This window comes from Nilaparvata lugens, chromosome 13 (assembly GCF_014356525.2).
Source record: "Nilaparvata lugens isolate BPH chromosome 13, ASM1435652v1, whole genome shotgun sequence".
In the NCBI taxonomy this organism is placed as follows: Eukaryota; Metazoa; Arthropoda; class Insecta; order Hemiptera; family Delphacidae; genus Nilaparvata; species Nilaparvata lugens.
The window spans coordinates 25,387,503-25,412,903 of record NC_052516.1 but is presented as its reverse complement, the minus strand read 5'-3'; the positions used below and the strand labels follow the sequence as shown (position 1 = coordinate 25,412,903).

The 25,401-nt window shown below is 34.7% G+C and overlaps 1 protein-coding gene across 1 annotated transcript; it reads left to right on the top strand.

Annotated features, from left to right (window-relative positions):
- The first annotated feature begins 72 nt into the window (after nucleotides 1-72).
- Nucleotides 73-22,610, top strand: LOC111055707 (leucine-rich repeat and WD repeat-containing protein 1). Its single transcript, XM_039440115.1, has 6 exons — nucleotides 73-413; nucleotides 9,380-9,522; nucleotides 13,265-13,488; nucleotides 17,046-17,253; nucleotides 18,341-18,573; nucleotides 21,834-22,610. Exons 1-6 carry the CDS (start codon nucleotides 327-329, stop codon nucleotides 22,112-22,114), a joined length of 1,176 nt encoding a protein of 391 aa, XP_039296049.1. The 5' UTR covers nucleotides 73-326; the 3' UTR covers nucleotides 22,115-22,610.
- The last annotated feature ends 2,791 nt before the right edge of the window (nucleotides 22,611-25,401 follow it).

Sequence of the window (25,401 nt, the reverse complement as noted above, 5' to 3'; positions counted from 1 at the left end):
GCAGCACTTTGTTTTGCAGTTGGCTTTCTGTCATGGTGTTCTCTTCCACATAACAGCTGCTTTCATTTTCTCTAACCTCAATTATCATTGGCGTTTCGCGGTAATTTTACCTAATGCTTTGCTGCTTTTAAAGTGATTAAAATTATTCTGAAACAGTTGAATTCAGTAATTTTTAACTTTTATAACTCTCAAGGCAGTCACCAGTTACATTTATTTATGATTCCTCTTATTAACTTCTCGACAAAAAATTTTGAATAGTTTTAAACTCTGGTTACTTTTTTACTATCATCAACAGAAACAGTGAATCCAGTGAATCGTTGTTAGCAATGACTTCCATTGATCATAATTTTGAGCCGGCTTATTTTTTAAGATGTCATTCAAAAAAGAACGATAATGCAGATGTTCAAACACAAGTGAGTAATCCAAATTACAATTATTAATGATCTCCCGAGGTATTAATTTGTAAATCTCATCTTGAGCACGAGGACCAACTTGTTTACTTGGATTTGTTAGTTTGTAATAAGAACGTTGAATTTGTGCTTAATTATTTTTTTAAACTTTTGAAATGTATTTTTCAGAAACTAATAATTATTGTTATTGAACGAAAATCCAAATTAAATGCTGTGAATCACCTCAAAGACTTCTGCTACAGGCACTGCAAGTATTGACATGTGATGATATTGAATCATCATATGACTAGTGTTTTCTTCTTATGTTTCTGTTATCAGATGTTGAACTATTTATTCTAATTTTGAATCTGTTATGAATTCATTACTGATCAATAAAGCCTAGAATGCAGAGGTTTTTCATTACAATTTATTGATCAGTAATCCAAAATCATCAAATCAATTCATCTTATCAAATACGAGTCAATCAATTTCTATTCTCTATTTCACAATTTCTATTCAACAACAAATGTATAATCTTCAAATCTTTTCTGGAAACGAAAACTGAAAATTCGCGTTACGATGGACAAATTTTTGAAACCAGACAAGTTTGATGGTGATCCGAATTCTCCAACAGCTCTACAAGAATGGAACTTCTGGCTAAAGACTTTTGAGAATTTCATCGCATCTTTTGACGAAGAAGACATCGATGATGAAAGTAAGTTGCGGTTGCTTACCAACTTTCTATCTCATTCTGTTTATCAAACAATTGCCGACAAAAATTCATATACTTCGGCTATTGACGCACTAAAATCTGCATATGTAAAACCAATAAATGAAATATTCGCTAGACATAAATTGGCAACTAGAAAACAGTCTTCAGATGAGACAATTGACCAATATAACCAAGCTTTACAACAACTGAGTAAGAATTGTGGGTTTGCAGATGTTGATTCTGAAACTCATAGGAAAACATACATTCGTGATTCATTTATCCGGGGCCTCAGCTCTCATCAGATAAGACTGAGACTTTTGGAGTTTGACAAGCTAACTCTTGATGAAGCTATTGAAAAAGCACGTGCCTTGGAATCTGCCAGAAATCAATCAGCTTCTTACTCTTCTGAAATAACTCTTAATGCCACTTCAAATAATTCTTCAGAAAATTCATGTAAAGAAACAAATTTGTCAGCTGTAAAAACTGGAAGCTCAAGTTTTCAAAAATGTTATTTTTGTGGTCGTCAGCGACATAAAACACGTCAGCAGTGCCCTGCACTAAATGACTCATGCGAAAAATGCCAGAAAATAGGTCATTGGAAAAATGTCTGCAAATCTACTAAAACTTCTTCATCTTCGGCGCTTATTGCAGCCTCTACTGTTCTTGAAAATGCTACAGTACAAGCTCAGGTAAACAACATTCCTACTTCTGCTTTGATAGATACAGGAAGCTCTGAGACATTTATTTCACACTGTTTTGCTAAAAAATGTGGACTTGAAATGTACCCTACAACTGGTGCAGTGTCCATGGCTTCAACATCACTAAGAAAGAACATTTCCTTTTATTGTGTAGCTCATTTAGAATTTTCAGGTCAACATTACCCCAAAACAAAATTCAGTGTATTGCCTGATTTGTGTGCTAATGTTATTGTAGGACATGACTTACTTAATCAACACTCTGAACTTAGAGTTTCATTTGGAGGAACTAAACCCCCATTGACTATCAATTATCTGGCTCCAGCAAAGATAGAACCTCCACCACTTTTTGAGTTTTTAACTAAAGACATTAAACCTATAATTACTAAATCCCGAAAGCATTCTCTTGAAGACACTAGTTTCATGGAGAAAGAAATTGAGAAACTGCTAGCTGATGGAATTATTGAAGAAAGCAGGTCTCCTGGAGAGCTCAAGCATTTGTAGTGAAGAACGAAAATCACAAAAAGCGAATGGTAATAGACTATTCTCAAACTATTAACCGATACACACATCTTGACGCATATCCCCTCCCTAGTCTTGAAGATATTGTTTCTAAGGTCTCAAAAAACTCTGTATTCACCACTATTGACTTGAAAAGCGCTTACCACCAGGTACCCCTACGAGAAAAAGATCGACCTTTCACTGCATTTGAGGCATGTGGCCGTTTGTATCAATTTCGAAGGCTTGCTTTTGGTCTGACAGATGGTGTACCCACTTTTCAGCGAGTCATTGATAATGTTATTAATAATGAAAAACTTGAAAAAACGTATGCATACCTGGATGATGTGACAATATGTGGTAAGAATCAGAAGGAACATGATTTGAATCTCAAAAAATTCTTAGATGCAGTACAAAAATATAATTTTACAATCAATACAGAAAAAAGCAAATATTCACTTACTTCAATAAGCTTGCTTGGCTATAAAATTGAAAATGGGACAATTTCTCCTGACCCTGAACGTCTGAAACCATTGCTCAATCTTCCACCCCCAGATAATAGAAAGGCTCTTGAGCGAACAATTGGAATGTTTGCACACTATTCCAAATGGATATCCAATTATTCAGATAAAGCTAAACGGCTTCTTACAGCAAAGACCTTTCCTTTGACTTCTGAAGCTATAGCTGACTTCAATCAACTCAAAACTGAGATTTCTAAGGCAGTAGTTAGTACAATTGACGACTTTGAACCTTTTGTGGTTGAAACAGATGCATCTGATTTTTCAATTTCAGCTGTCCTATCACAGTGTGGACGTCCAGTAGCATTCTTTTCTCAGAAGCTGAATGATAGTGAGCGTAAACATTCATCCATTGAAAAAGAGGCTTTTGCTATTGTGTGTGCTCTTAAAAAGTGGAGACATTTCTTACTTGGAAGATTCTTCAAAATTATCACTGACCAGCGCTCTGTATCATTCATGTTTGATATGACTCATCAAAATAAAATAAAAAATGAAAAAATACAACGATGGCGATTGGAGATGTCATGCTACAATTACGAAATAATTTACAGACCAGGAAAGGACAACCAAGTAGCAGATGCACTTTCCAGAGTGTGTAATGCAACTCAAACCGATAAATTACACTCCCTACACTGTGACTTGTGTCACCCTGGAGTGACCAGAATGATTCATTGGGTAAGAACTCATAATTTACCCTATTCAGTTGAGGATGTCAGAAAAATGACTTCTTCATGTCAAACATGTAATGCCATAAAACCTCAATTTTTCAAGAAATTGAAATCTACTCTCATAAAGGCGACACATCCATTTGAAAGATTAAGCGTGGACTTCAAGGGTCCTCTTCCATCAAAAACTAAAAACAAATATTTGTTGACAATAATTGATGAGTACTCTAGGTTTCCGTTTGCATACCCTTGTCCGAATATGAATTCATCAACTGTAATTCAGTGCCTTGTGAACTTGTTTACCACATTTGGTTTACCTTCTTATGTACATACTGACAATGGAACCTCTTTCAAATCCAGAGAGCTGCAGGAATTCCTTCATAATCGAGGAGTAGCCACTTCCATGTCATCACCTTATAACGCACCAGGAAATGGCCAAATCGAACGAGAAAATGGTACAATTTGGCGCACAGTGTCTCTTACATTGAAGCATAGAAATTTGGATGTATCTGATTGGGAATCTGTGCTCCCAGATTCTCTACATTCTATTCGATCCCTATTGTGCACGGCTACTAATGAGACGCCACATGATAGGATGTTCCGACACTATAGACAATCATCTAATGGTATAGCACTTCCAACCTGGCTTGCCCCTTCAAACAAAGTCCTAATGAAAGTACCTATACGAAGAAGTAAATTCGATCCATTGGTCGAGGAGGTGGATATTCTTCAAATGAGACAATTGACCAATATAACCAAGCTTTACAACAACTGAGTAAGAATTGTGGGTTTGCAGATGTTGATTCTGAAACTCATAGGAAAACATACATTCGTGATTCATTTATCCGGGGCCTCAGCTCTCATCAGATAAGACTGAGACTTTTGGAGTTTGACAAGCTAACTCTTGATGAAGCTATTGAAAAAGCACGTGCCTTGGAATCTGCCAGAAATCAATCAGCTTCTTACTCTTCTGAAATAACTCTTAATGCCACTTCAAATAATTCTTCAGAAAATTCATGTAAAGAAACAAATTTGTCAGCTGTAAAAACTGGAAGCTCAAGTTTTCAAAAATGTTATTTTTGTGGTCGTCAGCGACATAAAACACGTCAGCAGTGCCCTGCACTAAATGACTCATGCGAAAAATGCCAGAAAATAGGTCATTGGAAAAATGTCTGCAAATCTACTAAAACTTCTTCATCTTCGGCGCTTATTGCAGCCTCTACTGTTCTTGAAAATGCTACAGTACAAGCTCAGGTAAACAACATTCCTACTTCTGCTTTGATAGATACAGGAAGCTCTGAGACATTTATTTCACACTGTTTTGCTAAAAAATGTGGACTTGAAATGTACCCTACAACTGGTGCAGTGTCCATGGCTTCAACATCACTAAGAAAGAACATTTCCTTTTATTGTGTAGCTCATTTAGAATTTTCAGGTCAACATTACCCCAAAACAAAATTCAGTGTATTGCCTGATTTGTGTGCTAATGTTATTGTAGGACATGACTTACTTAATCAACACTCTGAACTTAGAGTTTCATTTGGAGGAACTAAACCCCCATTGACTATCAATTATCTGGCTCCAGCAAAGATAGAACCTCCACCACTTTTTGAGTTTTTAACTAAAGACATTAAACCTATAATTACTAAATCCCGAAAGCATTCTCTTGAAGACACTAGTTTCATGGAGAAAGAAATTGAGAAACTGCTAGCTGATGGAATTATTGAAGAAAGCAGGTCTCCCTGGAGAGCTCAAGCATTTGTAGTGAAGAACGAAAATCACAAAAAGCGAATGGTAATAGACTATTCTCAAACTATTAACCGATACACACATCTTGACGCATATCCCCTCCCTAGTCTTGAAGATATTGTTTCTAAGGTCTCAAAAAACTCTGTATTCACCACTATTGACTTGAAAAGCGCTTACCACCAGGTACCCCTACGAGAAAAAGATCGACCTTTCACTGCATTTGAGGCATGTGGCCGTTTGTATCAATTTCGAAGGCTTGCTTTTGGTCTGACAGATGGTGTACCCACTTTTCAGCGAGTCATTGATAATGTTATTAATAATGAAAAACTTGAAAAAACGTATGCATACCTGGATGATGTGACAATATGTGGTAAGAATCAGAAGGAACATGATTTGAATCTCAAAAAATTCTTAGATGCAGTACAAAAATATAATTTTACAATCAATACAGAAAAAAGCAAATATTCACTTACTTCAATAAGCTTGCTTGGCTATAAAATTGAAAATGGGACAATTTCTCCTGACCCTGAACGTCTGAAACCATTGCTCAATCTTCCACCCCCAGATAATAGAAAGGCTCTTGAGCGAACAATTGGAATGTTTGCACACTATTCCAAATGGATATCCAATTATTCAGATAAAGCTAAACGGCTTCTTACAGCAAAGACCTTTCCTTTGACTTCTGAAGCTATAGCTGACTTCAATCAACTCAAAACTGAGATTTCTAAGGCAGTAGTTAGTACAATTGACGACTTTGAACCTTTTGTGGTTGAAACAGATGCATCTGATTTTTCAATTTCAGCTGTCCTATCACAGTGTGGACGTCCAGTAGCATTCTTTTCTCAGAAGCTGAATGATAGTGAGCGTAAACATTCATCCATTGAAAAAGAGGCTTTTGCTATTGTGTGTGCTCTTAAAAAGTGGAGACATTTCTTACTTGGAAGATTCTTCAAAATTATCACTGACCAGCGCTCTGTATCATTCATGTTTGATATGACTCATCAAAATAAAATAAAAAATGAAAAAATACAACGATGGCGATTGGAGATGTCATGCTACAATTACGAAATAATTTACAGACCAGGAAAGGACAACCAAGTAGCAGATGCACTTTCCAGAGTGTGTAATGCAACTCAAACCGATAAATTACACTCCCTACACTGTGACTTGTGTCACCCTGGAGTGACCAGAATGATTCATTGGGTAAGAACTCATAATTTACCCTATTCAGTTGAGGATGTCAGAAAAATGACTTCTTCATGTCAAACATGTAATGCCATAAAACCTCAATTTTTCAAGAAATTGAAATCTACTCTCATAAAGGCGACACATCCATTTGAAAGATTAAGCGTGGACTTCAAGGGTCCTCTTCCATCAAAAACTAAAAACAAATATTTGTTGACAATAATTGATGAGTACTCTAGGTTTCCGTTTGCATACCCTTGTCCGAATATGAATTCATCAACTGTAATTCAGTGCCTTGTGAACTTGTTTACCACATTTGGTTTACCTTCTTATGTACATACTGACAATGGAACCTCTTTCAAATCCAGAGAGCTGCAGGAATTCCTTCATAATCGAGGAGTAGCCACTTCCATGTCATCACCTTATAACGCACCAGGAAATGGCCAAATCGAACGAGAAAATGGTACAATTTGGCGCACAGTGTCTCTTACATTGAAGCATAGAAATTTGGATGTATCTGATTGGGAATCTGTGCTCCCAGATTCTCTACATTCTATTCGATCCCTATTGTGCACGGCTACTAATGAGACGCCACATGATAGGATGTTCCGACACTATAGACAATCATCTAATGGTATAGCACTTCCAACCTGGCTTGCCCCTTCAAACAAAGTCCTAATGAAAGTACCTATACGAAGAAGTAAATTCGATCCATTGTTCGAGGAGGTGGATATTCTTCAAATCAACCCACAATATTATTATTGCATATGTATTATTGCATATGAATAAATAAATAAAATATGCCAAGGTACGGCTTAGTGATGGAAGAGAGACAACTGTATCATTGAAAAACCTTGCCCCTCGAGGAGAAGAGACAAATCAAGATGATACAAATGCAGGATCAAGCCTTAGTGATCACGCAGAGCCTGAGAACAATCAAGAATATTATCATGAAAATCAAGATGAAACAAATACAGGATTCCCCCTCAGTGATGAAGAAGAGCCTCCTGATGGCACCCTGCGAAGATCTTATAGAGAGCGCAAAATGCCTTCTTATTTGAAAGACTATTCATTGAATTCCTAAAGACGGGAAGAATGTGATGATATTGAATCATCATATGACTAGTGTTTTCTTCTTATGTTTCTGTTATCAGATGTTGAACTATTTATTCTAATTTTGAATCTGTTATGAATTCATTACTGATCAATAAAGCCTAGAATGCAGAGGTTTTTCATTACATGACAACAGGGTAAAAGCTACATGAAAATTCCATGAGTGCTACTATCAAAAAATTATATGTTTAAGAAACTGTTAACTGCGTTACCGGTAACTTCATTTTTAGTTATCTTTTGTGAGGTTGTTAAGATAATTTGATGACAAGTATGGGAACTCACAGTCTTGACTTACACCATTTATCAATACTCTCTCAAATTTACTGTGCCAAGTATTAAAAATCCCACAAATGCCAATGTACTGGAGAAATCTTCCAAATATCTTGAGATATATATCTCTGTTATTTTATTTAAGAACACTACTCAATTCGATAAGTTTTGTTATTTTATCAAACTGAGTTTTATTGAATGAATAAAATATTTTAAAAATTGAGTGAATGAAACTTGAGCTAGGTTTACACTATGTAGCTATATAGTTATGCTATAAGTTCAAAAAGTGACACTGGAGATCTGCTATCTAGCCCGGCTATATAACAGTTTTTAGCCTATTTTCTCAGCTATATAGCAGAAAATGAGCTATTCAAAATTTTCGGTAAACATCAAAGAGAACCTGAGTTATATGTAGCTTAGCTACATGTCAATTTTTGTTTATAGCAGAGCTAGATGTAGCTACACTGTCCTTGAAGGAAGGCTGCCGCAGCTGTTCAGTGCCTGCCGGATTTACACCAGATATACTGTAATCATTTGTTGTCAGAGTGCTAGTAGGTTACTGCAAATTGCAAACATTTCTTTTTTGATTTATAAAAATCAAAGGGTCTCTTTTCTGTTTAGGGCTACTTGTAATATAAATATAAAGAAATAAAAATCTCAAAAATGAAAATAAATTTTATTTTATAAATTTGTGGTGAAATATTTCAAAAAAGGGTACCGAGATTTTTATTTCTTTATATTTAAATCAAAGGGTATTTGATTTTATATATATTATTGTGCAGTAATGGAGAGTGAATTTGACTGGAATAGAGACAAAATTATCCAATATCTTCTTCCTCTTCTCTGTGCTAAAAATATCACAGTAGCAGCGGCTGCTGCAAGAACTACCTTCTTCTTCGGCATCTGGCTGGGAACTGAGCTACTGAGCAGTGAATACTGGTTTATTCCAAACTATGTAGCTCTGCTACAAGTAATGGTATCAAAATGCCAGCACAGAGAAGAAAAAGAAGATATTGGATAATTTTGTCTATATTCCAGTCAAATTCACTCTCTATCATTGCACAATAATATTAATCAAAAATAAATGCTCGCAATGCGCAGTAACCTACTAGCACTCTGACAACAAATGAGTAGGCCTACTATATCTGGATTTAAACCCAACAGGCACTAAACAGCTGCAAACAGTAGTAAACAGCTGCGGCAGCCTTTCTTCAAGGATAGAGCAGCTACATCCAGCTCTGCTATAAACAAAAATTGACTTGTAGCAGAGCTATATGTAGCTATGGAAAAAATTAGCGTTAGTTCTACTTATAGAGCTATATGTAGCTCAAATTTTATAAAGCTCTCCAGCTGCATAGTTTAAACGTAGCTTTAGTAATGGACTTCCAATTTATAGCAAATCAAGTAATAAGTACTCTTTAATGTAGAATTCAGTTTGAACAAAACTTAATTTTGTCAAATTAGACATTACTGGATTACTCCGTAATTCATCAATGATAAATACTGTATTTCTGGCCTGTATAAATCTTCCATATTTTGTAATTCTTGAGCGATCTAGAAATGATAAATTTGGTTTTATGTTTAGGTTTGGATGTGCCAGTTTGAGCCCGATCCTGAAAACCCAGAGAAAACGACCAACATAGTAGCTACCTGTGGAGGGAACAGTGTTTGTCTCATAGATGTTACAACTGGCAAGGTTGTTGCCAAGTACATACCTAAGGATCTCAGGTGAGTTCATAACTCAACACAGATCATTTTAATCGGATAGCCGTCTAGTTGTCACTCCGACTACTTGACACCTGGTCATTTTGGCCATAGGCGACTACTTGTACCCTCGTAAAAATATACCATTGCCGTCAAGTTGTCCCCCCTACTACTTGACACCTACTGGACCAAAGGTGCCAACTAGTCATGGCCGTAAACGACTACTTGACACCTCGCACCCTCGCGTCAGGGTGTCCCCCCGACTAGTTGTCACCTCCTTAGAAAGGAGACAAGTAGACGGGGATGGCTCACGTCTACATGACACCTTGCACGCTGGCGTCAAGTTGTCACCCTGACTACTTGTCACCTACAGAGTTAGCTCAACTTACACCCCCGAGGCGTAGGGAGGAGGGATCAAACAATTTTTATTACTGGTTATGATGTAGAATTGAATTTTCTAAGCACTTTTGGTTTATTTGTCCCCTAAAACCCGGTTTTAAAAGGGGAGAAGTAGTCGGGGTGGCACCTAGTCGCGTACCCTTTTAATCGTATCAAGTCTGTTGTACAAAAATTTAACCTTCCGGTAGTCGCGCCCTACTCAATCACATGAGCAGTCGCGTGTTGTAATTTTTACAACATTCAATTTTCCAAAATATATCAATTAATTGTATAATTGCTATTCCCATCTCATTGGATTATTTTACGCCTATAAATATTTGGATGATTACCATTTAGTAGCCCAATAAGGTACACCAAGCAATGCCATCAATTCTGTGTTATTGGTCCCCGTTTACAGTCTATTGGTCCCTGTGTTATAGTCCCCGTTTACAGTCTTTCCCTATTATACTAATGCACTGTCACGACTAAATGGCACCTAAAGACTGAACCATTGCTCGGGCGATACTGCTTTGTATACGTGGTTGAATACTGGTTTGTTTACAGTCCCCGTATACAGTCTTCCCCTATCTTATGCACAGTGAGACTTATGCACTGTCGCGACTAAATGGCACCTAAAGACTGAACCATTTCTTGGTTAATACTGCAACTCAGTGGAGTGATGGGAAGAAAGTTTTGGAATGCATAGGTGACTCATTCACTGACACCACCCCATTCAATAGTTTTGTGCAGAAAAAAACTGACACTGTTGTACTTTTTACAACTGCGCGACTGCCGGAAGGTAAAATGAAATCACCTCGCCCACCTTGAGGTGACTTCAATGAAATGTCAGATTTGTTGATAGGTTTCATTAGCCTACATGCTTTTGTTTTAGTTGTTGTTTTTTTTTTACAAATATGTTGATATTTTTCATTTTATGTATTTCTTATTCATAGTTGAATTTGTTGGATTTTTTACAATTGATTGACTTGCATTGATCTGAGGCTATATTTTAGATCTGTAGAAATGACTTGATCATTCTTCAAATTCTTTGTTGAGTTCTCAAATCTAACGTACCGTCTAGGGTTGGAAATATTGATCCATTCACACATTAAGAATACTTTATTTGCCATTAGGCCTAAACAACAAATTTGCAACTGAACAATCAAACATTCCACATATTAAAAATTAAAACGATGTTTCATAAAAAACAGGAAACTATTAAAATCAACATCCATTTAATAGCTATGGTACTCATTACTTGTATCTGCTTACTTGAGCGTTTGATGGGTGCCATTAAGTACTAATTTTGCGATTTTTAAGGCGAGGCTCACAAAGTTTTCTTGATTCAAGAACCGTCAGAAACTTGAATCCACTTGACCATTGTAAACGCTTCTTCAAGTTTTCTCAAATTGAAGCTTTGTCGATTCAAAACTTGAATCTTCAAGCTTACTTAAATCAGGTACATATTTAACATGGTTCGGCTTTTGCATTCAACTCGAAAGTGTACAATCTAGCCTAACTCTCCAATGAGAAAATGATATCGAAAATAACAAATACAAGATCCAGCATGTAACCCATGTACTGTTGAATTAGGCTAGTATTCAGATAATATTTATTTTTTAGTTTAACTTCAAGAGATCTTCAGTTCTATATATTTTGATACTAAATGTATTTATTGGGTGATGATTTAAGAAGTTTTGCTGTCGTTTAGAATAATTATATGCTGCGCTAAGTTGTGATAATGAATTTTTCTTTTCTAACATTGATAGCTCCCATTCAGAGCGATTGAACGATAGAGAGTATCGATAAGATGTTTCTGTTGCTGTTAACAAATGATTAATGAGAATTATTTATTTATTAATTTATTATTATGATAATGAGAATTATTAGACAATACAAAATTTTTGGGCATCACATTGCAGAATAATCTTAAGTGGGAGACTCATGTAAACTTATTATTTAAGAGAGTATTTAAAGGTTTATTTTTATTGAACCGTTTGAAATTCTTTGTTAACCCAGTTGTACTAATTACTGTCTATTATGCTTATGTTCATAGCCATTTGTCTTATGGTATTGTTGCCTGGGGGAATGACACTAGCGTTAAGAGACTGTTTGTTTTGCAGAAGCGTGCAATAAGAGTGATTGCTCATGTCCATGGTCGAACATATTGTAAACATCTATTCCAACAAATGAAAATATTAACTGTCTCTGCTATCTATGCTTTTGAGAGTTTAATGTATATAAAGAAGAATCGGGCATTTATTCCTTTGAATAATACTGTTCATAATCATTTTACTAGGAATGCGTCTGCTCTCAGAGTGAATCAATGTAATTATTCATACACACTAAATAGTTTTATTGAGTATGGCATCAGACTGTTTAATAATTTACCTGATAACATTAAATGTCTAGAGACTAAATGTTTTAAGAATAGAATAAAAACTTTCCTTGTTGAAAAATGTCCATACAATAAAAATGAACTGTTAGATAATATGTGATACATAATCTGTGATCTTATGACTGTTTTAACTCATCGTTTTGACTTTGCTATGCATTTTGAAAAAATGTTACAGCAATAAGAGAATTTGAATTTGAATTTGAATTTAAGTAGGCCTACTGGTTTTTAATATTCATTTCCCAATTACAACTGACAACTTCTCGATTTCAAATAGTATGTTCTCAAATTGAAATGATACTTTCTCAAATAAAATGAACTATTCTCAATTACTTTTTGTGTAGTTGAGAAGTTGATATTGTGGTAATTATTCATATTGAATGAAAAAGACTGAGAAATTGTCAAAAAACCACTGATTTATTGATAATTAGAAAGACCGGTTTCGGTTATTACATCATTGTCAATCTCTGATTATAATCAGAGATTGACAATGGTGTAATAACCGAAACCGGTCTTCCTAATTATCAATAAATCAGTGGTTTTTTGACAATTTCTCAGTCTTTTTCATTCAATATTCTCAATTACAAGTGATGACTTCTCAAATTCAATTGACTATTCTCATTTACATCTGACGTTTTCTCAAATACAAATGACTATTCTCAATTACAATTGATACTTTCTCAAATACAGTTGGAAAAGGTGTAGACATAAACGACCTATATACCATGGGATATCTTCTTATGGGATATATTTTCTCTATTATAATAATAGTATGTATTATTATTCAAGACAAGTGAATAAATATGAATATGAATAATCTGAACTAGACCACGGATCACTCTGTGATAATACATTTAATTGATATATTTGTAGAAATAGGAATTTCTGAGATATTGAAATATTCAAATGCTTATTACATTTTTTAAGTGCTAATTTAATTTGTATTTTCGTTGAATATTCGTTAAAACAGTAATGATATTTGTGTTTGGACAGGGAGATGTTGTACACTCTGTGCTGGGCCAGCTGGCCTCTGCCTGGTAGAGGTGGGACAGTGAACGTGATAGCCACGGCGGGAGTGAGAAACACAGTCCATCTCATTCTGCCAGCACCCCCCACCCTCGCCTCCTGCTTCCTCACGCACCACTTCGATACGCCTCGCCGCATCAAGCCCATTCAGGCACTCATATTCCTGCCGCATGATCCCTACACTGTCATTGGTCAGTAAACACAATATTATCCTCATCTATTTCACTATCCATGACCAACTGCAAGTAATCATCCGTTTTGAACTACTCTCAACGACACTACAGTCTAATTTTTGAATATCAGTTATTTAAACTAGTTTTAACTAGTAGCTCTATGAACAGTAGACCTCGCGCAGTTATAAACCGCAGCCTCCTCTTATACTGTCCATCAGAGTAAATCCTGTCGGTATGTCGTGTCGGCGAGATATCGGTGTGAAAACGGCTAATAGCTGTTGGGGTTGGTGTATCAAAAATGCTAATATCAAAAGCTAATCTCCTTCAAGACATACTGGCATCAGGATAGCCCAAGTTCAAAGCAGAGAAAGTTCGAGAGACAATACTATGTTATTTCAGTTATTAATTGCATGCGTTATTGCACGCAATCAATAGTTTATTTATTTATTTATTCACAGTGGAGACAACGGGTTTCCCCAAAAATGTTTCCTTAACAATAAAAATTGTACAGATACAAATGAAAAAAGAAAAATAATACGAACTTATGCAATAATAAATAATACAAACAACAAAAATACCACCTAATTCAAACATGAAAAATACAAAGATTTCAAATACTTATGAGAAAAGTAAAAATAAAAACAAATTGGGAATTCAAAATTTAAAAAAAATTAGAGAATATAATAACAAATAATTAACAAAAATTTTATCAATAGAATAAATAAAATTTATAGCTGAACGACGTCCCAAACCATAAGCACATCCACCCTGATACACCAACTATTTATTTGATCAGATCATGCTTACACAAGATTTAATTATCATATAACGCTTTCGAGAATTTAGCGCGAGAAAACCAGAAAACATCTAGGCGCCCAGACAAGCTGTTATGAGCTCTTTGCATCCTATTTTTTAATAGTGCATAAAAATAGCATTCAATGAGGCATGCAATTTATAGTCTACACAGCTGCTGATTTTTTACCAAGTTACATTGAGATATTGAATCGCATGCGTCATGGCATGCAATTTATAATCAACTCGACAGCTGATTCATGATGAATAATTATTCTATAGTCTGATTTTTACTCTAATATTGACGTATGAAGGAGGCTCCCTTTTCCTTTCATATTATCCTTGAAATGCAAAAATTTCCAAAAACCTTGTATATACGTTGACGCGCAATTTAAAAAGGAACATATCTGTCAAATTTCATGAAAATCTATTAGGTACCGCGTTTCGCCGTAAATGCGCAACGTATAAACATTTAAACATTCAAACATTTAACCATTTAAAGATTAAGAGAAATGCCAAACCGTCGACTTGAATCTTAGACCTCACTTCGCTCGGTCAACTAGGATATCGGGGATAATATTCTACATCCAATTCTGACGTTGAATTGGAAATTTGAGAAAGTTGCAATTTTACACGATTTGGCAACCCTGTAATTTCTTCGGATGGAGGGCCAAGTCTCAACTTATTTTATACAAACTAGCCTATAGTTTTAATAACTGATATTCAAAAATTAGACTGTAGTGTCGTTGAAAATAGTTCAAAACGGGCAATATTATCATACAATCACTGTTATGCTGGGTGCATTTCTTGATAGATTTGTTGAATTAAACCTTAGGGAAATCATAGCATAAAAATATATGGTATAGGTCGTTTATGTTCCAAATTTCAAGCCGATTTTTCAAACTCAAGCCGATTACTGTCGACAACTGTCTATTATTACTGTTTTGTCTGGGTAAAAGTGTGAGAACGGCACAATATGAGAGACTATCAGCGCCACTCACATACCTCACGAAAAATAACTACTATGGTGAGGTCCACGTTATAAAGGCAGTGTTTGATTTGCAATGGTATTGCTATCCTTGTCTATCATTCAACAAAGTGGATAGCGCTATCTCTTTCTCACTTTGCTCTTTTGCCAGATCGTCTTTTAACAATGTAGAATTAATAATTATTTAACAAAATATTTCATTTTAATTTTGAAAATTCATTGTGTAATTATTGAAAAAAATAATTCCCTGTTTAATAAAATATAATTGGTTTTTTTAAACGAGAATGAACCGTCAATTTTACATTAATAAACCTGTATCAGCTACCATCTATAGAAGGCATTGACAAGACAGAGGATCGGCAACGTTTTTCTCCTATCTTAATCCACTGCCATTATAACGTGGACCTCGCTATAGGACTATCGACTTGTGTTAAAAGTGAAATTAGGAACATCAACACCCGATACTATAAATTGGATATCTTCTTATGCTATAGTTTCTCTATGCTATCACCAGACATGATACAGTATCAACCAGATATGATACAGTATCATCTAGGGGGCTGTGCTCCTACAGTCGAATACTAACTCTATGGCAACAAAATAATTATGTTACCGTGTACATTTCAAATGTTGAATAACCAAGTTCAAAAATCTGGTGTGGTACACTCACACAACTTTCCTTGCTCATTGAACTGTAATAATAATATCGTGTGACCTGGCTGGCTCAAGCCTGGTGTCAGAGTTTTCAGGTCGCAGCTGATCAATTTCGGGGCATCTGACATGACCTAACGACTGCTTTTTAGGCAGTAAACTGAACTTTAAGCCCCATTCTTAAACGAGAATAATTTAGGGGAATAACATAATAACGATTGGCGGCAACATATTTGAAACTACGATCAGACTACTGTATATGTGTATATATAATTGTTTTCAGAGTACTTTTTCCTATGTGTAAATAGTGAAATTCGATGATTTTTTTTAAAACAGCTGTCGTCAAAACAGCTTTTCTACAGATGAAATATCTCGACTATTTCTTGTGTTCTTTTTATGAACTGCTCTACCTACCTACCTCATGCACGAGAAGGAGGCTACAAAGTCCATTTCTCAAGGATGGGGTGGACCCCCATTAGTTTCCCAGAAAGGAGACTCATGCCAGTTGATAGAGCTGATAAATAACTACAGGGTATATATAACTATACAGAGTATAAATTTGAAAAAAATCGGTCAAGTCATTTTTGAGAAAATCGTGAAAAACATGGTTTTTTAGTAATCATCCGCCATTTTTCTCAAGAATATTACGGAGCTCCTGCAATTTCCCCAGAAATGAGACTCATGTCAGTTGATAGGACTTATGACAATGGTACTTACTACCCATGGTATAAATTTGAAGAAAATCGTTAGAGCCGTTTTCGAGAAAACCGTGAAAAACATGGTTTTTTAGTCATTATCCGCCATCTTGATTTGAATTGTATTGAATTTCTTATTGTCGGATCCTCATGGTATAAGGACCTTAAGTTTGAAATCTCAAGTCAATCGGTTGATTTGGAATGGAGTTATGGTGTTCACAGACATACACACACACACATACATACACACACATACAGACCAACATCCAAAAATCATGTTTTTGGACTCAGGGGACCTTGAAACGTATAGAAAACTTGAAATTAGAGTACCTTAATTTTTTTGGAAAGCAATACTTTCCTTACCTATTGTGATAGGGCAAGGAAAGTAAAAATTCCACGTGACTTTTTCTACTCATGAATTTGAACTATTTTTTTTGCTTGTTTTTTAGTTGGCGATACTAACGGTGTGGTGCGAGTGTGTAAGATTACAGTGAGTGGTAGTCCGCCGTTTGAAGATGCCTGCTCTATGGAGGTGCTCTACGAATTGTCAACAGAAAGTGAAATATTCAGTTTTGCTTTCTGCACAACCACTCAGATTCTGCTTGCTGGCTGCAATGATGGCCTCATGGGATTCGAGATCACTGATGAAAATCACAGGTAAGATGCCTCAGTATTTATTCATCCCATTGATTGCAATTTTTAATGGAAGTAACAGGTAAAACCCCTTTTCTCCTTAAATTGAACAAAAAGTACAAATTTAATGCATATTCAGAAATACAATTTTTAAACGTTTTTGTTCAAAATTTTTGATTAATCATTGAAAATGATTGGCTCACTTCTTGTCAAATCTGGTACACTTATGAACGTTAATGTTAGTTCAAACCACAATACATTTCTTAAACAACAAAAAATAAGAATAAATAAATAATAATTTCTAATTTGAATAGTATCGGCATTCATTTTTCTGACTAAATCAATCTGTAAGAAGAATTACAACCTAATAGAACTTTCTATTGAACAATGCTTTGGAATCCACCTAAAATAAATTTAGGTTTACCTTGTTATCCAAATTATGAACTAACCTGTTCTGAGAGTATCACCCTAATATTGATTGTTGATTATTGTTAATAATGATCTTGTTGATTTTTATGTTTCTGTACAATCTTTTGGTTGAATAAAATCTATTCCATTTCATTTCATAATGATCAATTTTATGTCAAATATACAGGATGGGGTGAAAAGTCCGAGATCGTCTTAATATCTCATACACAAAGGTAATTTGACGGTGGGTGTGATTGGGGATCTTACTCAAATTGAAACTACTTTACTATGACTTTGAAAGTATGGTCCGCCATCTTTGATCCGCCATGTTGAATGCAACTTTATTTTTTTAAATGGGGAGTTGGTCATGATATACATGATTTCGATACAGAATTTCAAGAAAAAATGAATGGAGCCGCATATAGATATCTCAAATCATATCACAAAGATATTCACATTATTAATTAATACTATTCAAATCAGAAAAGAGAAAAAAAGTATGTGAACGGTTTAGTATCTCATAAAAATGTGATTCCAAGGTGGGTGTGATCGGGAATCCTACCCAAATTGAAAATACTACTTTACTATGACAACATTACATTTGTAATGTTTTATGGAAATAAATTTCATTTCAATTTCAATTTTCATATTATTGTATATTGAATTTTTTCGTTTATTTATAACAATTAATTTAATGTTCCAGTCCAAAACTGTTGAAGTTCAGCATGCCGATACTACCCGACGTGGAGAGCGCTCTGGTGGACTCGGTTGAAATCATCGGCAACGGTCTGGTGGCATCCAAGTGCGCCCTGCACCCGGCCATCTACATCTGGCACCTGCCCACTGCACTCAAGTGCAACTGCACCGTTGCACCCACGCATCTGCTGCACTGGAGCGACACCGACAACTATTTCATGTACATCGGGCTGCAGTCGCGTAAGTCATAGCTCTACCCTAAACAGGATACAATCTTAGAGAAAAAATAACATAAGAGACTTCACTCACATGGGCTACTTTTAATAAAAACAATATAAAAATCTTGAAGTACCCTTTATTTTTAAAAACTTTAAAATAGTTCAACAACTAGTTTCGACCCTAACTTAGGTCATTTTCAAGTTGAACTAACTTCAATTTAGATTGAAAAAACTAATTTAGATTTTTATATTGTTTTTATTAACATACGAAGATATCTCATAGTATCTCATGGTTTATGTTGCAAATTTCAAAAAACTAATTTAGATTTTTATATTGTTTTTATTAACATAAGAAGATATCTATCTCAAGGTATCTCATGGTTTATGTTGCAAATTTCAATGTTATCTCAAGCTGATGGTCCTATGCCTGGTTTCACCAACCGTGGTCAAGGGATTTGAACATGATTAAAGTCTATCCGATGGTCAAATGAGCAATATAACTCGTTCCACCAACGCCAGTTACGTTCATCCACGGTCAAACAGATGGTCAAGTTTGACTGCCGCCGAACGGGCGATCAAATTATTTGAACGCGGTCAAAAGACTGGTTCGATAAGCTCCTTGCTTGTTTGTAGGTTATGTTTTTGTCGTAGTGTAAAATTTCAAAGTTTCTAGTGCGATTGAATTTCGTTGTAGTAAGTTATTTATTAGGTTAGTTCTCAGACTCTTTTAATTGGTAATTTTTTATAGTATAGAAAATGGAGGAAGAAATAATTTATATAGAACTTCTTGAAAATATTCCTCGTGTCAGCGTGATGCTCAAGAGATATAAATAAATAACAGAGTTGAATTAAAGATTTTCTTTACTTTTAAAGTACAGAATTACTTGAGCAAAAATATCAGAAACAGATGTAGCCTATAGCAAGCCAGCTAACATGTTAGCTAACTTCAGAAAAGTACAGCTACAAGAGTTGACCATTTTCAGATTTGACCGATGGAGTTTTGATCAATCCCGAGGTTGGTGGAACAGTTGTATGTTTCAACAAGTGGCCAAATTTTGACAACGGTCTAACTGACCAGGGCTAGGCTATATATTATCAAGGTTGGTTAAACCGGGCACTAGTAGTTCTTTTTCGTGAAGCCAAGTGACGCGGGTAGTCTCTTATACTGTGCCGTTGTTAGACTCTCACCCGGCCAAAACAATAATGATAGACAACAGTCGACAGTAATCGGCTTCGAGTTAACAAAAAATCGGATGAATATTTGGATCATAAACTACCCATACCATGGGATATATTTTTATGCTATCTTTTCTCTATAATACAGTCAAGATCGTTGTAAAATTTGATTTCCACAAAATACCTCGTCTGTTTCATTAAGTGGGCCATTCACTATCTGGCTGGTGGTCCAACATTGTTGCACCGGTAGTATGACACTATAGTGAGGTCCACGTTATAATGGCAATGTTTGATTAGCAATCGTATTGCTATCCTTGTCTTTCATTCAACGAAGCGGATAGCGCTATCTCTTTCTCGCTTGGCTCTGTTGCCAGATCGTCCTTTAACAATGTTGAATTTATAATTAATTAACAAGATATTTCATCTTAATTATGTAAATTCATTATGAAATTGATAAAAAATATAATTTATTGCTTAATAAAATACAACTGATTATTTTAAACGAGAATGAACAGTTATATTAGTTCAATAAACCTGTATAGCTACCGTCTATAGAAGGCATTGACAAGACAGCGGATCGGCAACGTTTTTCTCCTATCTTTCTCCACTGCCATTATAACGTGGACCTCACTGTAGTCGGATCTTGCACCACTCATGCTCTGTTAGAGTTGGAGTTAGTCCAACATCTCCTACTCACGTTCCAACTTGACTCTGACCAGACTGCTGAACGAGGGAAGTCGGAATTGTTGGACCTCCAGTTGATGATCCAACTCTTCCGGCTAGACACCCAAAAACAATAACCCCATTCACGGACCGACGTCGAATTCAACATTGAATGTTGGCCCTCAAGTTTGGCAAGAAATCGGATCGTGACTGATACAAATTTATTTGTATCAGATAATACAAATTTATTAGCTTTTTCGCCACACTGCACAGTAAGCAGCTGTTTTCCAGTCCCTACGTAGATCTGAAAGACATTGTTTGCAGACGACTCTCGTCTGACGTCAGAACAGGTTTCTTTCCGGCCTAGGCCGGAAAGAGTCCCTTTCCAGCCGCTAACATGGAACTAAGAAAGGTGATCAAAAAACAGCTGATCAAAAAACTTTTCATTATTTGTGTTCATTATTCAATAATTAAAACATTTTATAATAATATCATCTTATTGTCATTTGAAAGAATAAAAAACTATAAACTCAACCTCCCACATAATTGAACATAATCTTTTAGGTTATTTAGACAAATCAGAATAAAAAATAAAAATACTTGGACAATTTCCTGATATTCAGATTACCTCAGATTTGCTAGAGCTATCACCTTCCACTTCTGCTTTCGGAAGTGCTTAGTAAACAGCTATTCTTATATATATATATATATAGTTTATTTTTGTGTGGCGAAAAATAGCGTTCGCACCACGGGCAAAAATGTTTTTCCGGCTCTCAATCTTTTCTAGTCCTAGTCTATCTTTTATCAATCTTTTCTAGTCTAGTTGAAAACCGATTTCGAACCGGAAAAATATCATTTTCTGCTCAAGGTGCGAAATAGGCCTATACTATTTTATGGCATCTCGTTTACTGTTGTCTTGTCTGCTAACATACTACTACATACATACTATAATACAATACTACTACATACTACATTATTTTTAGTGAATACAAAAATATATTCTCTATTTGTCCCCAAATTGAACTAATTTGATGCTGAATGATGCTTTGTCGGACATTTTAGTTTGTCTGACAACAGTTCAATTGATGAATGAAGAAAAAGAAAACATAGAAATTCACTTACTGAAGCTGGGTTTTCTGCTTATTGAAGCTTTGTAAATGCCGTCGTCGACCACGACAGGGGGAGAATCTCAGATTGGGTAGATTTCAATTTATCTAAATAAACTAAAGGTATAAAATTATGTTTCAATGGCGAATTGAAAACTTGAAGAAAATTAAATCTTCAAGAATTGAAAATATGCCTATAACCATCCTCGATAAATTTTAAATCTATATGCAAAATTTCAAGTTAATCAGTTGAGTAGTTGAGACGTGATGGTGCGTCATTCGTGAATTTCCTATCCCGTACGTGTATAATTACTTACTTCCCTTTATTATATTATAGATTGTGGCTTGCTATGCTGTGGCGATGACATGGGTGCTCTATGGTTGTACGACATCCTCAACCTGGACACTTCGCACCGACAACTGAAGCCGATTGCAGTCGAGCCGTCGGCCATCTTTCCCTGGCCGATTCTGTCCGACTCCAGCACCGAAAAGAAACGCAAACTGAATCTGGACGTCTACGACATTGTCGTCGATAAGGTCACCATAAACTATGACGGCACCTGTATAGTGGCGGTCACCAATAACAACCTGGTCTGCATTTGGAAGAGGAAGAGTTGAGATGCTAACTGTGAGAGCGAGTGAGATAAGGTTATTATTTCTCAAAAAAGTGATCTTAACATTCTAAGTTGTAAATAGTGTAAGATGAAAAGTCCATCCTCATTCGGAAGAGGAAGAGTTGATTTACCAACCGTGAGTGCAAGTGAGATAATACCTTAACATTTCTCCAAAAAATGATCTTCTTAAGGCTGTGCAAAGGCTAAAAATAAACTTTCTACTGGTGATATTTTTCAAAGTTATTCGATTTGTATAGTATCAAGCTATCAAAATTTAAAAGTTTTCTCAGGAAAACATTTTTTTTCATCATTACTTTTTGAGATATGAGCGCCTAAAATGTAAACGTTTGTGCCAGAACAATTCAAGTTCGGTGAAAGATAAAACCCTGAGATTTTAAGGATAGATTCTTCATGGTATTGTTGATCTAATAGAACAAGAATTTTCTGAAAATATCATTGTAGTAATATCACATCATATTGTTGATCTAATAAAACAAGAATTTTCTGAAAATATAATTTTCTGAGAAAGTTATTCAATTTACTAAAAATGACCAAAAATAACTTTCAGTTTGATTTATTTTCGGTCATTTTGGTAAATTGAATAACTTTCTCAAAAATGTATATTTTCAGAAAATTTTTGTTTTATTAGATCAACAATACCATGAAGAAACTATCCAAAAAATCTCATGGTTTTATCTTTCACCGAGCTTGAAATGTTCTGGCACAAAAATTTAAACTTTAGGCACTCTTATCTTAAAAAGTAATGATCGAAAAAAAATGTTTTCCTGAGAAAACTTTTTAATTTTGATAGCTTGATAGTATAAAAATCGAAAAACTTTGAAAAATATCACTAGTAGAAAGTTTAACTTTAGCCTTTGCACAGCCTTAACGTTCTGAGTTGTAAGTTCTAAGATCTTAGTTGTAAATAATGTAAGATGTTATTACACTATTATTCTATTAGTAAAAGAATAGTGTATCATTATTCTTTACATTATATTGTATCATTATTCTACTACACTAATATATTATTAATTTTTCTCTAAAAAATTATCTTCTTAACGTTCTAAGTTGTAAATAGTGTAAGATGGAATGTGTAGTTGGCCTAACTGTAATGAGATATACGTTAAGAAGATTCTCATTTGGAAGGGGAAGAATTGATTTGCCAATCGTGAGAGCGAGTGAGATAAGGCTTATTTCTGTAAAAAATATCTTTGTTCTAAATAGTGTTTGCTGAAAACTGAAGTTTTGTTTACTGAAAACTGAAGCGATCGGCTACTACACCACTACCTCCGTAAACAAAGCCATAGTGCACTCTATTGACGTCAGCACAGGTAGGGCTCCTACACCAATAAAAACACTAGCTGATATAGATCAGCTGAAATCAACAAATTTTTATTGGTGTAGGAGCCCTACCTGTGCTGACGTCACCAGAATGGACTATGGCTTTTTTTACGGAGGTAGTGGCTACACACATATCGATTTTTGTTCGTACCATTTTTTGCCATCCTTATAAATTCTATTAGATTAAGCAGATGATGTCAAACAGATTATGTCTGTCAAGCTCCGTTTAATCTGATAGTATTCATGAGGACGGCAAAAAATCGATCTTCCAAAAATCGATGTGTGTGTAACTTGCTTAGATTGAAAGTGTGGTTACGCTAGATTAGATTCACGTTATTAAGTCAGTGCAAATGATAGGACAACAGTGTTGCCGAAAATCTGTAAAAAATAAGAGTTGTAAATAATGTAAATGGAAAGTGTAGTCACTCTAGTTAGCCTACCTGTAGAGTGATTCATCTTTAGAATAATAATAATAGGTCTACTTGGAATGTTATAATTAAATTCAATAAATTACAGACAAAGTTAAATGGTAAAGTTACAATAAATTGCGTGCTAGTGAATAGTGAAAATTATGGTGCATTCATAAATATTACCATTGGGTATTGATCTGTTAAATGAACAATTTCAATATTTCTAGAATGACTGTACATATAAAATAATGAAATTACAAGCTATAAGCTATTGTATTATGTACAAAATAGCATAATGATAAATAACATAAGAGTACTAAGTTCAAGGGCGGTTTCCGAGCTCGGGATTTGCGTAAGTTCTAGACTTTAAACAGCTGGAGTCAGAAAATTGGCTTCCCGAAACGGGGCGTAGTCGCAGTCCACATTTAAATTAAATTTCGAAAAACTAGAGAATTGAACACAAAATAAAATAAAGAGAAAATAGTGTAAAGTTTCAACTATTTTGAATTATTTAGGAATGGTTCATTGCGTAAGGGAAAACGTTTCCAATTGTGGAAATGAGAAAATAAAGATTTATTCTGCTGCGACTATTTACTGTGACTACGCCCCGTTTTGGAAAGCCAATTTTCTGACTCCAGCTGTTTAAAGTCTAAAACTTACGCAAATCCCGAGCTCGGAAACTGGCCCTTGAACTTAGTACTCTTATGTTATTTATCATTATGTTATTTTGTACATAATACAATAGCTTATAGTTTGTAATTTCATTATTTTATATGTACAGTCATTCTAGAAATATTGAAATTGTTCATTTAACAGATCAATACCCAAATAACCACTGGTAATATTTATTAATGCACCATAATTTACACTATTCACTAGCACGCAATTTATTGTAACTTTACCATTTAACTTTGTCTGTAATTTATTGAATTTAATTATAACATTCCAAGTAGACCTACCTAATGGGCTTCTTATTAAGATTAAACTAAACTAAACTAAACTGAAATACTATGCTTTGAAAGACTGACATATTTGTTTAATTTACATTATTCTTGTAAATGTATTACAGAAATCTGTAATATTTCAGATACAGATTTGTTTTTCAAATCTGTATTATTATTACTGTACTATTATTATAATAGCTATTGTAATACTATTATTAATATTATTGAAACCTTATAATCGTATTATTAATATCAATTTTACTGGAAGATTATGATTTCTGTCAAAATTGAAAAGCCCTTAGTCTACTGTTTTGAATTTTACTTTTCCATCTCCTTGAATCTGATCTAATATATGCCTGTATTTTTTTTAATTTTCAATCTTGTTCAAGTTTTGTTCATTCGTACTATTTTGCCAATGCTGATTGGCTTGATTCACATTTTATGTTTTCATTCAATTTATGTTGATAGCTTTATCGTTTTCAAGTATTCTTGTGTACTTTGAAAATGATAAGATTTAGAACATTTATGTTAAATATTCTACGATATTTGTAACCTATTGTTTCTTGTATTTTTGAATAAATGTTAAATTTACTATG

Excerpts from the sequence above, each read along its gene's own strand:
- LOC111055707 (XM_039440115.1), top strand. The coding sequence starts at position 327 with ATGACTTCCATTGATCATAATTTTGAGCCGGCTTATTTTTTAAGATGT. Across the intron at positions 13,489-17,045 it reads TGATCCCTACACTGTCATTG|TTGGCGATACTAACGGTGTG; the intron begins GTCAGTAAACAC and ends CTTGTTTTTTAG. Across the intron at positions 18,574-21,833 it reads GTACATCGGGCTGCAGTCGC|ATTGTGGCTTGCTATGCTGT; the intron begins GTAAGTCATAGC and ends ATTATATTATAG.